This window comes from Emys orbicularis, chromosome 7 (assembly GCF_028017835.1).
Source record: "Emys orbicularis isolate rEmyOrb1 chromosome 7, rEmyOrb1.hap1, whole genome shotgun sequence".
NCBI classification, from domain to species: Eukaryota; Metazoa; Chordata; order Testudines; family Emydidae; genus Emys; species Emys orbicularis.
The window spans coordinates 16,345,986-16,362,192 of record NC_088689.1 but is presented as its reverse complement, the minus strand read 5'-3'; the positions used below and the strand labels follow the sequence as shown (position 1 = coordinate 16,362,192).

The following is a 16,207-nucleotide window of genomic DNA, read 5'->3' as shown; positions in this document are numbered from 1 at the left end:
CTCCATATTAGTGCACATAACAAAATTCATTCCGCACATATGTGAAAAAAATTAGAGGGAACACTGTCCAGCAGCTCTCCTTAAACAGCTCAATCTGCTTCTTTTCGTGCTCTCTTTTCTACCTACTCTAGCATGCCTTTTCTGGAGGAACACAGAGACACTAGTAGAGTCCTCTCCAGATCTCCAGCAGCAAAATTTGCTCTGATTAATGTTGGGGATGAGGAGGGCAAAGGGTAGAGAAAGGAAGCCACATAGTGGAAGGAAGAATTGGGTTTGTTTAGTTTGGAAAAGAGAAGACTGAGAGGGGACATGATAGCAGTTTTCAGGTATCTAAAAGGGTGTCATAAGGAGGAGGGAGAAAACTTGTTCACCTTAGCCTCTAAGGATAGAACAAGAAGCAGTGGGCTTAAACTGCAGCAAGGGAGGTTTAGGTTGGACATTAGGAAAAAGTTCCTAATTGTCAGGGTGGTTAAACACTGGAATAAATTGCCTAGGGAGGTTGTGGAATCTCCATCTCTGGAGATATTTAAGAGTAGGTTAGATAAATGTCTATCAGGGATGGTCTAGACCGTATTTGGTCCTGCCATGAGGGCAGGGGACTGGACTCAATGACCTCTCGAGGTCCCTTCCAGTCCTAGAATCTATGAATCTATGAAGGAGACAGAAGAAGGAAAGAGAATAGGGGCTGGGAAAGAGAGGAGGAAGGAGAACTGAGGGAAAGAGGTAAGACTATGAATGAGCAACATGCACAGACAAAAGAGATGAGGGGGTGAAAAAAGAACAACATGAAAATGGCAGGGGTGGGGGCAGGGAAGAGAGGATGGAGAAAAACAGGTCAGATGCAGTGACCAGCCAAGGCATGGGGTTGAGGTAACTCACACTCGAAGCTCTTGAAGATGTGGGGGTAAATGTGGGTTTAATCCGTTGTTCTAAGAAAATATGTAGACATTTACACAGTGCATTTGGCTGCTGTCCATAACTTTCCTTCATTGGTAAGGAATTTGTAAGATACTGATCTCTCTGACTTTCATTACCATTAGAGGATTTATTGTTCTAGGTTTAAACACTTTTTATGTCACATGTTCAGTGTCAATGGCAATGGCACAAAAGAACTTGTCAGCAGTATTTCATGTTAAGAAATTAGCTTGGCCTAACGTGTCCAATGCTAATAGTTTAATTGTGTTTAATTAATAAAGATATGCATCCGAAGAAGTGGGTTGTAGCCCACGAAAGCTTATGCTCTAATAAATTTGTTAGTCTCTAAGGTGCCACAAGTACTCCTGTTATTTTTGCGGATACAGACTAACACGGCTGCTACTCTGAAACCAGTTTAATTGTGTGTGTGTGTAGTCATGAAATGGTACAGTACCTTTAACTTACTGTGCAATGTGAAAGGTGGTATTGTTTTGTGTATAAGTTATTAGTGAACCCTACTACAGTGATGAAGGTATTGGTTTATGCACTGGTGTTCATGTGTAAGGCCATGTCTACACTAAGAACATGGTGTATTTTTAACACTTTAGGTAAGGCATGTTCAGTGGTCAAGTAAACCCTATGAGGGAGCCTAGGGTTTACCTTAGCCAATGAACACATGCTAAAAGTACAACTTGCCTTTTCTACACTAGGATTGCAACAGTTGTTAGCAAACATTCCCTTCCCTTCTTCTCCAAGCAATCTCAGCTATAGATACTTGCACTGTTTCTTTGTGGTACTTCTCTGGGTACGTCTACACTTACCTCGGGGTCCGGCGGCAGGCAATCGATGTTCTGGGATCGATTTATCGCGTCTTGTCTAGACGCGATAAATCGATCCCGGAAGTGCTCGCCGCCGACGCCGGTACTCCAGCTCGGCGAGAGGAGTACGCGGCATCGACGGGGGAGCCTGCCTGCAGCGTCTGGACCCGCGGTAAGTTCGGACTAAGGTACTTCGAATTCAGCTACGTTACTAACGTAGCTGAATTTGCGTACCTTAGTCCGAAGTGGGGGGTTAGTGTGGACCAGGCCTCTGTTTCTCCATGTCTCTAAGGCAGGGTGCTGTATGCTACATTATTTTTGCTTTGTCTCTTCTGAGAGTCTATGGATCAGCCTGGAGGCATGGTTGCTTCAGTTAAGAGACCCTGTCTGTGGAGTTGCCTCCTGGAGGATGTATACCATTCGGACTTAGTATGCAGTGTAGTTGTTTAAAAGCTTGTCTCTTTCACCACCAGAAGTTGGTCCAATAAAAGACATTACCTCATCCACCTTGTCATTCTGACTTAGTAGCATTTTATATCCTCTTGCTCTGGTGTAAAGGATTACAGAAGGTACAGGGCAATAAAGTATATGGCTCATACTATTTACAGCTGTACGTGTCTATGGCACCATTGGCTCTTGATGGAGAAGCACAGACTCTTGCGCCAAAAATGTGTGTGACTTTAAGAATATCTAGTCTTTTAATTCAAGCTATTAAACAATTTATATACTCTTTTAAAAAACCTTCAGTCCTCCTTCAAAATAATCATTGCTAATTCTTAAAGAAAAAATTACCGCTCATAAGATTTTTCTTCCTATTCTGCATGTTTCATCATTATTATTTTTCCCGTTTCACACAGAGTGGGTTCAGATGGCACCAGCTTTATTTTCTAAATTCATCCCAAACATTCTCCCCCCTGCTGTGGAATCTGAGCTTCAGGAATATGCTGCTCAAGACCAGAAACTTCAAAGAGAGCTTATGCAGAATGGATTTACCAGGTAATAATTATTAGCCTTCAATGGCAGTTGCACTAGACAGCGCTGAAACTACTAAAATGCATATACTTTAAAAAAAAAAAAAAAAAAAAACCCTATAAAAATGTAAATATTGTATTATATTCAATAGAATATTAAATATTATTCTAAAGACTTGAACCAGAATGTTCAAATCTGGGTATTTAGGCACCTAAATCCATAGTTAAGCACCTACCAATGTGGCCTGATTTTTTCAGAAGCTCTGACCACCCACAAATTCCATTGAAGGCAATAGGAAGTAATAGGTGATCAGCATCTTTCAAATACTTTCAGATAAAACTGAGACGCTTCTGATTTGTTTATACCCTCATGGTATTTTGATTTATTTATTAGTGGGTGATCATCTTCACTGTCAATTCCCATTTAGCATTGTTCTTTGAACATCGCTTTTCCCTAAAGTAGTAAAAGGACACCATCTGTTTTAATTTTTGTTAGTTTTAAAAAAATGTGCTGGGGCCTACTGTAAACACCTTTTCCTCCCCCTCCAGTCCATGCTCACACATCTTACGGGCCTATTGTCTTTCAGTGAACTTGGCAGGCTGCAGCACATGACTGCCACTTCTGCCTCTCCTGACCCAGTACTCCTGGTTCCCTCTGCAGGAGCCAGAAACACCAAGGCTAGGCTGAGGAAGTTAGCAAGACCAGATCCATTCACAGGAGCATCACTGCAGAGTAAAGCAGCTAATGCACAAGGCAGGAAGTGAAAGTGACCCTCAACAAAGCATTGAAACTGATTATACACAAAGTACTTTCAAATGCACAAAGTAAACAAACTGAGTAAAAGAGAATTTTATTTTTCTCTAAATGTCAATTATTCTAATCCTAGCGGCTGCTTATAACAATAGTAGGTATACAGTATTCCCACAGAAATGGGAATTTATACATGATAGTCTTTCTTAAGGCTTTCAGTTATCACTTTTAGGTTAATATTATATTTGTTGATGATCAGTATTTCTGAGAAGCTCATTCTTTTATCTCCTAGCTAGAATAACATCATGTCTTGTATGTTGGCTGTCAGGATAGTATGCAAGGAGACAGAGAACTTTGTTCTCTCCAATCATAAAGAATACACATAAAACAAAAGGTCAGGTCAATCTTAACACATTGCTGTTGACCTTCAGATCACTTTGTGATCTGTAGCTGAGCACGTCTGAGCTACTTTTAAATATCCCCGAAGTGTGAGTTCCAGTTATTAAAGTAGAAATGTTACTAGTAAATGTTCTACTGTTCAAAGCACCAATGCTAAAGAATAATCATCTGCCTGCCTTTTGACACAAAACCAGCACTCTGTATTTAATATTGGCTTCTATTGATGGGCAGCATCCTGGCGTTAAGATTAATGGGAGTAGGATCGGGTAATATTTTAACTATTTCTTATGTGCCCATTGCCTTGGTATTTAAGTGGTAATTTGAAGACTCACATGTTTTCTACTGTGGTTCATTAAATACTGCTTGTATATATTGAATAGCCTAAGAAAATGAGAGGGTGTTTATACTTGGAAATTTAGTCAAGCCTTTTAAGTTTTGACGTACTCCATTTCAAAGACCATAGATAGAGCAGAATTTATTTAAGTTGTTTTTGAGAAAAATTGACGTCATTAAAAGAACCCGCTTATTGGTCTCTTGAATTATGGTTTGTTCTCAGTTATGGGGTTGTTCTTGGGGAGTGGAGAAGTAGAGGGGAGATTGATATTGACCACAGTATTGTCCACACAAAATGAGCATCCAGAATGAATTGTGCTTATCAATTCAGTTAAGAAAAGTAGAAAAAGTTCTCGCTGCATTAAAACCCTCCACTAAGAATGTGTGGTTAAAAAAAATATATATCAAGATTAGAAAAGACTTCAAGGGCATTTATCTGCAAGATGACTTGAGATTTCTAAAGCTTCATTTTTGCCAGTAAACGTATTTGAAATGATACAATTACATCTAATCACTTAAACCTGGAAATCTGATTATGAAATATGTCTATTTTTAATTGAGAAGTTAAACTATATTTCCTCAGAGACCATTCATAAGCAAGCTTTGGGCTGAGCTTTTTCAACACTGGCAATATTCCAAGTGCTAATAAATTTGATTTGAAAGCTCTTTTTCCATGATGCCATAGGTCAATAATTAATGATTCATAGTTTTATCGTAAAGGGTTTAACTCTTCCCCATCAAACTATGCTGACAGCACTTTGAGTGGAAGGAAAAACTGTGAAACCGTGTGTCCTGGTATATAGCTATTTCAGCATCATTTCTGACATCACCACTGCAACGCAGAGCTTTATTTAAAAACCTACATAAAAATTATGTAGATAAGCCAACCTTTGTTCTTATCCTATTGGTTATTCATGTAAATCTACGTTCCCAGAAAACTCTATATTTATTTTGTCAGAACAATTTGATAAAAAAATTCTAGAGTGTATATTCTGTCTTGACTGCAGTAGTCTTTCTTTCTCTTTGATCCTCCAAATTGTCACTTTGCTCCTCTCCAATCCCCCCAAAAAATTGCTGCAAATTTCACCTTTTCTCACCATGCCACTCTCCTCTTCCTATCCCTTCACTGGCTTCATCTCACCTTCCATATCAAATTCTAACTTCTTGTCCATGTTTTCAAGTCTCTTTTCTGTTCTACCCTACCTCCCCTCTTATTTTCTTCTCCTCTTTGCTCTTACCAGCACATTCTCTCATTGTTCTGCCTTTTTTCCTATGCTGCTCCTTTTCCTGGAATCTTTGCCTGGGGTGTGGACTGTAACCTCCATGGCCCTGATCCTACACTGGGATTTACATGGGTGCAAGAAAATACCTTTACCTGTTTGTAAAGGACTGATGATGTTGGCGCATTTAGTAAATAATCCTAGTTTTTTTCCACTGACTTGTGGGGCCCTTGGGCTTTAATATCTTTGTCTTCGTTTTCTATCTGCATATGTGATGTTGGATAGTTCTTGGGTACAACTGTCCCAATGTTTTCTGTGAAATAAAAAAAAAAAAAGTACTTTGCTATCTATTAATTGCTACCTGTGGGGGGGTGGGGGGGGAACAATTGAACAAGAAATACCCACAATTTGGGTTTAGCCTTCGAAGGTGTTTATACGATAACTCTAATATAATGTAACTGATTTTATTCTGTAAATATCAATATGCTATATTGGAAAAAAGGTCTGGTTTGATTTGGGCATTTGGAATAAACTTAGCTGTTATGCTTGAAAGAGCAGTATTAGAGTATGCTATATATGCTTAGATATTGCTTTGCTAGCTAGCAAGCATTGGTGTTAATTTACAAAAAAAATTGTAATTTTCTTCTTTCCATTTTTAGCATTTAAAAGAGCCCATCACTGGCTCTGAGTGCCCTAGCAGTAATTTAAATTCACTGTAGTTAAAAGTGATTGACAATAATACTAATATTACTCAACAGTATATTACCAGTCCAAAGATATAAAAATAAAGGCCTCCAGTTTTACCATCTACATATAATCATCTCCTTCCTAAATGCTTGAGAGAGGCTTTGCAGTATATTACTGGGAAGTTCCCCAATCTATACGCTAACAGACTAGTGGGGGGAAGTATGTTCAAGAATCAAGGAGCCCTCGTGGGGAGCAATGTACCAGCTGTCTTGTATGGACCCCACAGCAAGTGCTTTGAACCACCAGGGGTCCTTGAAACATAGTTTGTCAATTTCTATTTTGTACACAAATAAATAATTGCCTGTTCCTGATGTTACTGACCACTGTAGCCCAGTTCCAATTCACGTTGTCTCAATACATTACTTTTGTTAATGGTTGTTATTTGGGATGGGAATACCCAGGGTCTTCTGCTGCCAAGTTTTGGTGTTCTACAGTGCTTAAATAGAGCCAAGCATTGATGGCTGGTTCCTTTGAAGAGCAGTATTGGTATCTGCCTGCAAACAGGCTATCTTGTCCTTTCTCTCTCAGTTCTGTCTGTGACCTCATAGGAGCATAGAGGCAAGAGGTCATACAGTAAGGGGGGATGGTAGAACCTAGAACAGGGGTAGGCAACCTATGGCATGCGTGCCGAAGGCGGCACGCAAGCTGATTTTCAGTGGCACTCACACTGCCTGGGTCCTGGCCAGTGGTCCGGGGGCCTTTGCATTTTAATTTAATTTTAAATGAAGCTTCTTAAACATTTTAAAAACCTTATTTACTTTACATACAACAATAGTTTAGTTATATATTATAGACTTCTAGAAAGAGACCTTCTAAAAACGTTAAAATGTATTACTGGCACAGAAAACCTTAAATTAGAGTGAATAAATGAAGGCTCGGCACACCACTTCTGAAAGGTTGCCGACCCCTGACCTTGAACAAAAAAGGGTGGATGATCCTCAAGATGTCTTTTGAGCAGCCTTTGGTCAAATGCACTATGAGAAACCACACACACTCAGAACTATATAGTAAATAAAAAATTAAGTTGTCTTAGGCTTTTATATTGAGAACTATAGGCTTATATTCAATTAGTGATTGGAGCTGCAAAGTTCCATATTAGTTCCTCTCTAATTTAATTGTATATGTTATTTGCTTATGTAATTTACATTCATGCTGATGAAACAGTTATTCTGCTAAATTAATTCTAGAGTTGCTAAAATTCAGCTGAGTTTCAAAAGAATGTGCACTGGGATGGAGATAATTTCCTGCAGTTAGACTAAGCTTCTGGGGTGCTGTTTAGTACTTAAAATGACAGATTAACTCATTTATTAAATATAGATTGAAAAGCCATCAGTTTTAGCAGCCTGATATATAAATTATGAAGTCAAAACAACATTCCTATTTCCTAAATGAGACTTTCTGTAAATGCAGTGGATTGTTGACATCTTCACTGCTCCACATCTCACACCAAAATTAACCACAAGGAGACTGCATTGAAGAATCTTCAGCAGCACTAATTACATGAGAGGCACCCCTCTAGAAAGTTTTCAGCAGTGATAATCAAATGACTAGTGCAACTGAAGATGGTGGGGGAGTTACCTAATCACTCAATGGTGATTCTTGCATTAATGACCTTAAACAAAGTGCACACTGCAGGCTTAGCCTCAAAGAGGATGGATTTTATTAAAGTGAAAAGAACAGGAGTACTTGTGGCACCTTAGAGACTAACAAATTTATTAGAGCATAAGCTTTCGTGGGCTACAACCCACTTCTTCGGATGCATAAGTGGGTTGTAGCCCACGAAAGCTTATGCTCTAATAAATTTGTTAGTCTCTAAGGTGCCACAAGTACTCCTGTTCTTTTTGCGGATACAGACTAACACGGCTGCTACTCTGAAACCTTTTATTAAAGTGGTTGACTGCTTCCTGTTGTGTCACGTGAATGCCTGATCCGGATTGTCTGCTAGCAGAGAAGTGTCAGATTCTGGCTAGCATAAAGAAAATAAATAACACTGAGACATCTCTCTTGCCTCATAGTGGTCAGCTATTGCCATCTAACTTCAAATAAAACTACAAAGTAGTAGAGTTTTCTGCACATACTAGTCAGTAAAGTCAAAGGGGTGACGAAATCCTAACCCTTTTGAAGTGAATGAGAGTGTTGCTGTTGACTTCAGTGGAGCCAGGATTTCACACAAATTGTTTTTTAAAAATCCTCTTTTTAGAAGAATTGTATTTGGACTCAGTAGATCAGAAGAATAAGATGATTTCGGCAACTGCTAAATCTAAAAATCTTTCAGATCTTCTAAAATAGCTTTATAAAACTGGTATAAGGAATTTGTTTTACGACAAATTACTCAACTACAGTCTAGTCTCAAATCAGACATTAAATAGTTTTATTTAAATCCAGAGGATGAGCTTTTTATTTATCATCAGAATTATTTTTAAAATCAATTTTAAAGAAAAGGATAGAGTAACTAAACTATGTGATTGTCCGATCACACTTTTTATTGTATCAGGTGTATTGATTCTGGTGTGGGTTTTTCCCCTAATCATATACTTCGACAGTTGTTGTCATTAGCATATTTGCATACTGTTTAATTTCTGCTAAATGTCCAAGTTTTTCTTTTATAAATTAAATGTGGTGACTTTGCTGTCATTGGTCTCCACACTGGTTTTCTGTCTGTTTCAGTGACCATTCTTTTCTCCCCATTCTTTCCCAGAGGTGACCAGTCACGCAAGAGAGCTGGAGAAGAATTAACTTACAGTAAGTAAGAATCCGCTATTGTTCATTGTCTAGTTTAAAAAAAATAAAAAGAATAAAACTGTCTTTGATTTTCTGTGCTAATTGGGTTATGGGTCTCTCAACCAGCAGGTGGAGACAATATCATTTTCCAAGTATATAAAGGTGTAACTCTCCAGCAGGGGGAGGAATGATTCCTTTTCATGTGGACTGCTTGAATACAGAGAAAAGGGTGGGTCTCTGAGGTCTGGGAGTGATCAGAACCTGCACTCCAATGTGTTGCTGTCTTCCACATAACCACTGCTAATGGGACCAACTCTAACAAGGCCCCCAGTGTTGCCTCTGAGGCCTGGTCTACACTACGAGTTTAGGTCGACTTTAGCTGCGTTAAGTCGACTTAAGCCTGGACACGTTTACACGACGAAGCCCTTTCTTTCGACTTAAAGGGCCCTTTAAACCGGTTTCTTTACACCACCTCGACGAGGGGATTAGCGATAAAATCGGCCTTATGGGGGTCGGAATTGGGTAGTGAGGACGGAATTTGACATTAGTGGCCTCCGGGAGCTATCCCACAGTGCTTCATTGTGACCGCTCTGGACAGCACTCTCATCTCAGATGCACTGGCCAGGTAGACAGGAAAAGCCCCGCGAACGTTTGAATTTCATTTCCTGTTTGCTCAGCGTGGAGAGCACAGGTGACCATGCAGAGCTCATCAGCACAGGTAACCGTGATGGAGTCCCAGTCCCAGTCTCAGGATCGCAAAAGAGCTCCAGCCTGGACCGAACGGGAGGTACGGGATCTGATCGCCATCTGGGGAGATGAAGCAGTGCTGGCCGAACTCCGAAACAGTAAAAGAAATGGCAAAACATTAGAAAAGATCTCCAAGGCCATGAAGGACAGAGGCCATAACAGGGACGCACAGCAGTGCCGCGTGAAAATTAAGGAGCTAAGGCAAGCCTACCACAAAGCCAGAGACGCAAACGGAAGGTCCGGGGCTGAGCCGCAAACATGCCGCTACTACGAGGAGCTGCATGCCATTCTAGGGGGTGCAGCCACCAGTAGCCCAAGCGTGTGCTATCAGTCCCTCTCTGGAGACAGGGAAGCGGGTTCGGCGGACGAGGAAGATGAGGATGGAGAGAACATCATAGATAGCTCACAGCAGCAAGGAAGCGGAGAAACCAGTTTCCCCAACAGCCAGGATATGTTTGTCACCCTGGACCTGGAACCAGTAACCCCCGAACTCACCCAAGACCCTGTGGGCACACAGGGGACCTCTGGTGAGTGTACCTTTGTAAATATTACACATGGTTTAAAAACAAGCGTGTTTAATGATTAATGATTAATTTGCCCTGGCAATCGCGGCCAGTACAGCTACTGGAAAAGTCTGTTAACGTGTATGGGGATGGAGCGGAAATCCTCCAGGGACATCTCCAGAAAGCTCTCCTTCATGTACTCCCAAAGCCTTTGCAAAAGGTTTCTGGGGAGGGCTGCCTTATCCCGTCCGCCATGGTAGGACACTTTACCACGCCAGGCCAGTAGCACGTAGTCTGGAATCATTGCATAACAAAGCATGGCAGCGTATGGTCCCGGTGTTTGCTGGCATGCAGACAACATCCATTCCTTATCGCTCTTTGTTATCCTCAGGAGAGTGATATCATTCACGGTCACCTGGTTGAAATGGGGCGATTTTATTAAGGGGACATTCAGAGGTGCCCCTTCCTGCTCTGCTGAACAGAAATATTCCCCGCTGTTAACCACGCGGTGGGGGGGAGGGGTGAAGTGTCCAACCCAGAGAATTGGGTGTGTGGGGGAGGGGAGTTAGTTGGGTTTGTGCTGCATGTTAAACCTTAAACCTCAGCCCCTCCTTTTACATTGCAAACCCATTTTAAATGGCCAACCCAACGGGTGCTTGGTATGGTTAATGAGAGCAGTACTGTTTTAAACCATCCCCACTTGTTAACAAGGTTAAAAAAGCCCAAAGACTGTGTCTTACCATGGCTGCCTGCAAGCTGAAATCTGTGGCCTGGCACTGCGTGAGTGATCTCTCACACCAAACCGGCAGTCCCTCAATATAAGAGGAAAAATGCGACCTTGTAACGAAAGCACATGTGCTGTGTGATGTGAACAGCAAAATCTAACGTGAAAGAGTGTACCCATTGTTCTCAAAAATGTATCTTTTTTAAACAACTCTCCCTTCTCCTCCACCAGCTGCAAATGTTTCACCTTCACAGAGGCTAGTGAATATTCGAAGAAGGAAGCGAAGGACACGTGACGAAATGTTCACTGAACTACAGACTGCCTCCCACGCTGACAGAGCACAGCAGAATGCGTGGAGGCAGTCAATGACTGATTTTAAAAAAGCCCAATATGAGCGAGAGGAGAGGTGGCGGGCTGAAGAGGAGAAGTCGCGGGCTGAAGAGCAGAGGTTGCGTGCTGAAACGCGGGCTGAAGAGGAGAAATGGCGTCAGCTTGTACTCAGAAAGCAAGAGTCGATGCTCCGGCTGCTGGAGCATCAAAGTGATATGCTCCTGCGTATGGTTGAGCTGCAGGAAAGGCAGCAGGAGCAGAGACCGCCGCTACAGCCCCTCTGTAACCAACAGCAGGAGCAGAGACTGCCGCTACAGCCCCTCTGTAACCACCAGCCCTCCTCCCCAAGTCCCATTGCCTCCTCACCCAGACGCCCAAGAACATGGTGGGGGGGCCTCCGGCCACCCAATCACTCCACCCTAGATGATTTCCACAGCAATAAGTTTTAAAGTTTTAAAGTGCAGTGTGTCCTTTTCCTTCCCTCCTCCCCCACCCATCCCGGGCTACCTTTGCAATTATCCCCCTAGTTGTGTGCTCAATTAATAAAGAATGCATGAATGTGAAGTAACAATGACTTTATTGCCTCTGCAAGTGGTGCTTGAAGAGGGGAGGGGAGGGGAGGTTGGGGTGCTTGGTTTACAGGGTAGTAGAGTTAACCGGGTGCGTGGGGGGGGGGGGGGGCTGCGATTTCATCAAGGAGAAACAAACAGAAGTTTCACACCATATCCTGCCCAGTCACAAAACTAGTTTTCAAAGCCTCTCTGATGCGCACCGCGCCCTGCTGTGCTGCTCTAACCGACCTGGTGTCTGGCTGCGCGTAATCAGCGGCCAGGCGATTTGCCTCTACCTCCCACCCCGCCATAAATGTCTCCCCCTTACTCTCACAGATATTGTGGAGCGCACAGCAAGTAGCAATAACAATGGGGATATTCTTTTCGCTGAGGTCACAGCGAGTCAGTAAGCTGCGCCAGCGCGCTTTTAAACGCCCAAATGCACATTCCACCACCATTCGGCACTTGCTCAGCCTGTAGTTGAACAGGTCCTGACTCCTGTCCAGGCTGCCTGTGTATGGCTTCATGAGCCATGGCATTAAGGGGTAGGCTGAGTCCCCAAGGATCACGATAGGCATTTCAACATCCCCAATGGTTATTTTCTGGTCCGGGAAGAAAGTCCCTTCCTCCAGCTTTCGAAACAGAAGAGAGTGCCTGAAGACGCGAGCATCATGTACCCTTCCCGGCCAGCCCACGTTGATGTCGGTGAAACGTCCCTTGTGATCCACCAGGGCTTGCAGCAGCATTGAAAAGTACCCCTTGCGGTTTATGTACTCGGTGGCTTGGTGCGCCGGTGCCAAGATAGGGATATGGGTTCCGTCTATCGCCCCACCACAGTTTGGGAATCCCATTGCAGCAAAGCCATCCACTATGTCCTGCACGTTTCCCAGAGTCACTACCCTTGATATCACCAGGCCTCTCATTGCCCTGGCAACTTGGATCACAGCAGCCCCCACAGTAGATTTGCCCACTCCAAATTGATTCCCGACTGACCGGTAGCTGTCTGGCGTTGCAAGCTTCCACAGGGCTATTGCCACTCGCTTCTCAACTGTGAGGGCTGCTCTCATCTTGGTATTCTGGCGCTTCAGGGCAGGGGAAAGCAAGTCACAAAGTTCCATGAAAGTGCCCTTACGCATGCGAAAGTTTCGCAGCCACTGGGAATCGTCCCAGACCTGCAACACGATGCGGTCCCACCAGTCTGTGCTTGTTTCCCGGGCCCAGAATCGGCGTTCCATGGCATGAACCTGCCCCAGTAACACCATGATTTCCACATTGCTGGGGCCTGTGCCTTGTGAGAGGTCCATGTCAATTTCCTCATCACTATCGTCGCCGCGCTGCAATCGCCTCCTCCTCCTCAGCTGGTCCTCCTGGTTTTGCTTTGGCATGTCCAGGCTCTGCATATACTCCAGGACAATGCGCGTGGTGTTCATAGTGCTCATAATTGCCGCGGTGATCTGAGCGGGCTCCATGATCCCAGTGCTAGCTATGGCGTCTGGTCTGAAAAAAGGCGCGAAACTAGTATCTAAAGACCAGGGGAAGAAGGGAGGGAGGGAGGGAGGGGCGGGCGACTGACGACATGGCGTACAGGTACAGGGAATTAAAATCAAGAAAGGTGGCTGTGCATCAGGGAGAAATACAAACAACTGTCACACAGAATGCCCCCCCCCCCAGAGATTGAACTCCTAAGCCTGGGTTTAGCGGGCCGTTGATTTGACGGAGGGAGGGGGGAAGGAAATGAATAAAACACAAATCTATTTTTTACATCTTAAGACGACAGTGCAGCATGACTGATAGCCCTCGGCATTTTCTGGGTGCTTGGCAGCCAATACTTGGCAGCAAATAGTATACTACGACTGGTAAACATCATTGTCCAACGAGGACGGTTAAAGGCAAGGGGTTGCTGCTGTGTAGCAATGTAGCCCCACGTGTGCCAGCCACATGTCTGCCAGCACCCAGATCGCCCTCGGCCTTTTCTGGGTGCTTAGCAGACAATACTTGGCAGCAAATAGTATACTACGACTGGTAACCATCATTGTCCAACGAGGACGGTTAAAGGCAAGGGGTTGCTGCTGTACAGTAGCCAGAAGGCTCGGTAAAGGCGCTCAGGCTACAATAATCTATGAGCATTTCAGGCAACCTCTAAATTTACTTGCTTTCAGACCTGAGGAAAGCTCTTCTTTCAGATCTGCTGAGCACCCAGATTGCCCTCGGCCTCTTCTGGATGCTCAGCAGACAATACTGACAGGACGGTTACCAGTCGTAATAAACTATCTACTGCCAAAAGGCAAGGGGCTGGTGCAATGCAGCCCTACGGCTGCCAGCCCCACAGCTACCAGCATCCCGAGCGCCGATGAAGGCTACTACTCATGCTGCACCGTCTACCGCCAAAAGGCAGTAATCTGCTGCTGCTGTTTAGCAATGCAGTCACACGTTTGCCGGCACCCGGAAGACATATGGTGACGGTGAGCTGAGCTGAGCGGGCTCCATGCTTGGCGTGGTATGTTGTCTGCACAGGTAACCCAGGTAAAAAGGCGCGAATCTATTGTCTGCCGTTGCTGTGACGGCGGGGGAGGTGCGTGACGCAATGTACCCAGAACCCCCCGCGGCACTGCTTTGCATCATTCGGGCATTGCGATCTCAACCCATAATTCCAATGGGCGCCGGAGACTCCGGGAACTGTGGGATAGGTACCCATAGTGCAATGCGCCGGAAGTCGACGCTAGCCTCGGTACTGTGGACGCGGTCCGCCGACTTCATGCACTTAGAGCATTTTATGTGGGGACACACACAGTCGGCTGCATAAAACCGGCTTCTATAAATCCGGCTTCTATAAATCCGACCTAATTTTGTAGTGTAGACAAGCCCTGAGACAACAAAGTGTCCGTGGAGATGGGGGGCCAGATTCTCTCACAGTTATAGCCCTTTGCACCATTAAGCCCATGTAAAGGGGCCATAATTTGGCCCCAAAATGACCAACAGACAACTCTATCAGATCTGGGCCCTATACCTGAGTTTCCCACCTTATTCCCTCCCCTGCATAAGGGATATATGAAGGGAAGGAGGGAGGAAAGTGGAGCTCTGCTACAATTCTTTGCTGGCTACCCTATCCCAAAGGCACAAATTAGAGCTGCCCAACAGCTTGCTCTAACTTGTGTCAGGGCTGGAGCTGGCCTGCCGAATCAGGGATTGATAACTAGGTCTTTGGTGTCCTCACCTCAGTAGAGCTTTGGCACAGGAGAGAGGCTAGTACCATACCTTTTACAGTGAGACTTAAAAGCAAGGTCCTGATCACTTGACACTAAACATCCCTTGGATCTTTTGGTAACTGTTAGTAGCATCAGCTCTTGTTGAATTTTGACTGCATTCTGTCTACCCAATTTCTTCCAGTAACAGTGGAATATGCCCTTCTTAATTTCCTTCTCTAGACTGATATGCAGCATTGCTCTGTGCTGCCATTCTTCTATGCAGAAGGATGGTGGATGAAATGGCTATAGAGCTGGCATATCAGATTCACTGTATACACAGTTCTTTATAATCTGTCAGGATGAAGGGCGCTACAGAAGTGTGTAAGTTATAATGAGGATTTCTGATTAACCATTTCTCTTTTATGTATATTTCAGATGGCTCATCAGCATGTGCAAGCTCCAGAGGCTACAGATAGTGAACATACCGGATGTGCTTTTATTCCTAGCCAGAACAGACACTGGAGGAGCACAGATGATATCCAGAGCCTCAGCTGGGGTCTGCTGATATTCAGGAGCTCTGTCACAAGTTGTACCTGGAAGAGGAGTTTGGACGTTCTTCGTTATGTAATAAAATGTCAGTTGCTGCTACACTTGGGATAACTTTGAAAGACATGACTCTTTGGTTTGGTCTCTCAGCAAGTTCTTATTCTCTGATTCCGTGAGGAATGCGCCTTGAAAAACAGATAATTTCTAAGTGAAAATTGGCAGCCAAAATCAGCAGCTTCCTCCAAAAATGTTAGAATGGAAGAATCTTTTTTGCACTCTTGTTTTTTATTATGGACATTCTTTAAACTAATTAACACATCAGTGTATTAGTTTTAAAACTTCAAGGTATTTTCTGAAGCTTTTACTTAAATAATAAGAATAAAGATTTGTTACTTTGCAGTATTTATTATTCAGTACAAAGTGACAGCAGCTTTAAGAGTTGGTCCCTTCTAAATATAATTCTGACAATGAGTTTTTGATTCCGGATTCGTTTCTTCCATCTGTTTTTTCCTAACTTATTTTCTTTTTTTTGTATGTTTTTTGACTCTGTGCCTTCAGCTTGTGCACTTGGCAACTTTACAGACCATATTTGGTGAATGCAAAATGTGTTCTTAAGGAAAAGCTTGTGACGTTGTGAACAAATATGCTGCAAAGTCACAAGTTTCTCCTGCATTACTAGGATATGAATTTAGAAAGGAAGAAAAAGTTTAACCTGACAATGTCACTGATAGTGACTTGGCCCCCTT

At 43.5% G+C, this 16,207-nt stretch overlaps 1 protein-coding gene across 1 annotated transcript in view; it reads left to right on the top strand.

Annotated features, from left to right (window-relative positions):
• CACUL1 (CDK2 associated cullin domain 1) overlaps positions 1-15,862 on the top strand; it is a 73,684-nt gene extending 57,822 nt beyond the window's left edge. Inside the window, exons 7-9 of the mRNA XM_065408180.1 lie at positions 2,591-2,729; positions 8,853-8,896; positions 15,351-15,862. Coding sequence (XP_065264252.1) covers positions 2,591-2,729; positions 8,853-8,896; positions 15,351-15,391 — 224 coding nt within the window. The 3' untranslated portion in view covers positions 15,392-15,862. The remainder of the gene's footprint in view (positions 1-2,590; positions 2,730-8,852; positions 8,897-15,350) is intronic.
• Positions 15,863-16,207: the final 345 nt, after the last annotated feature.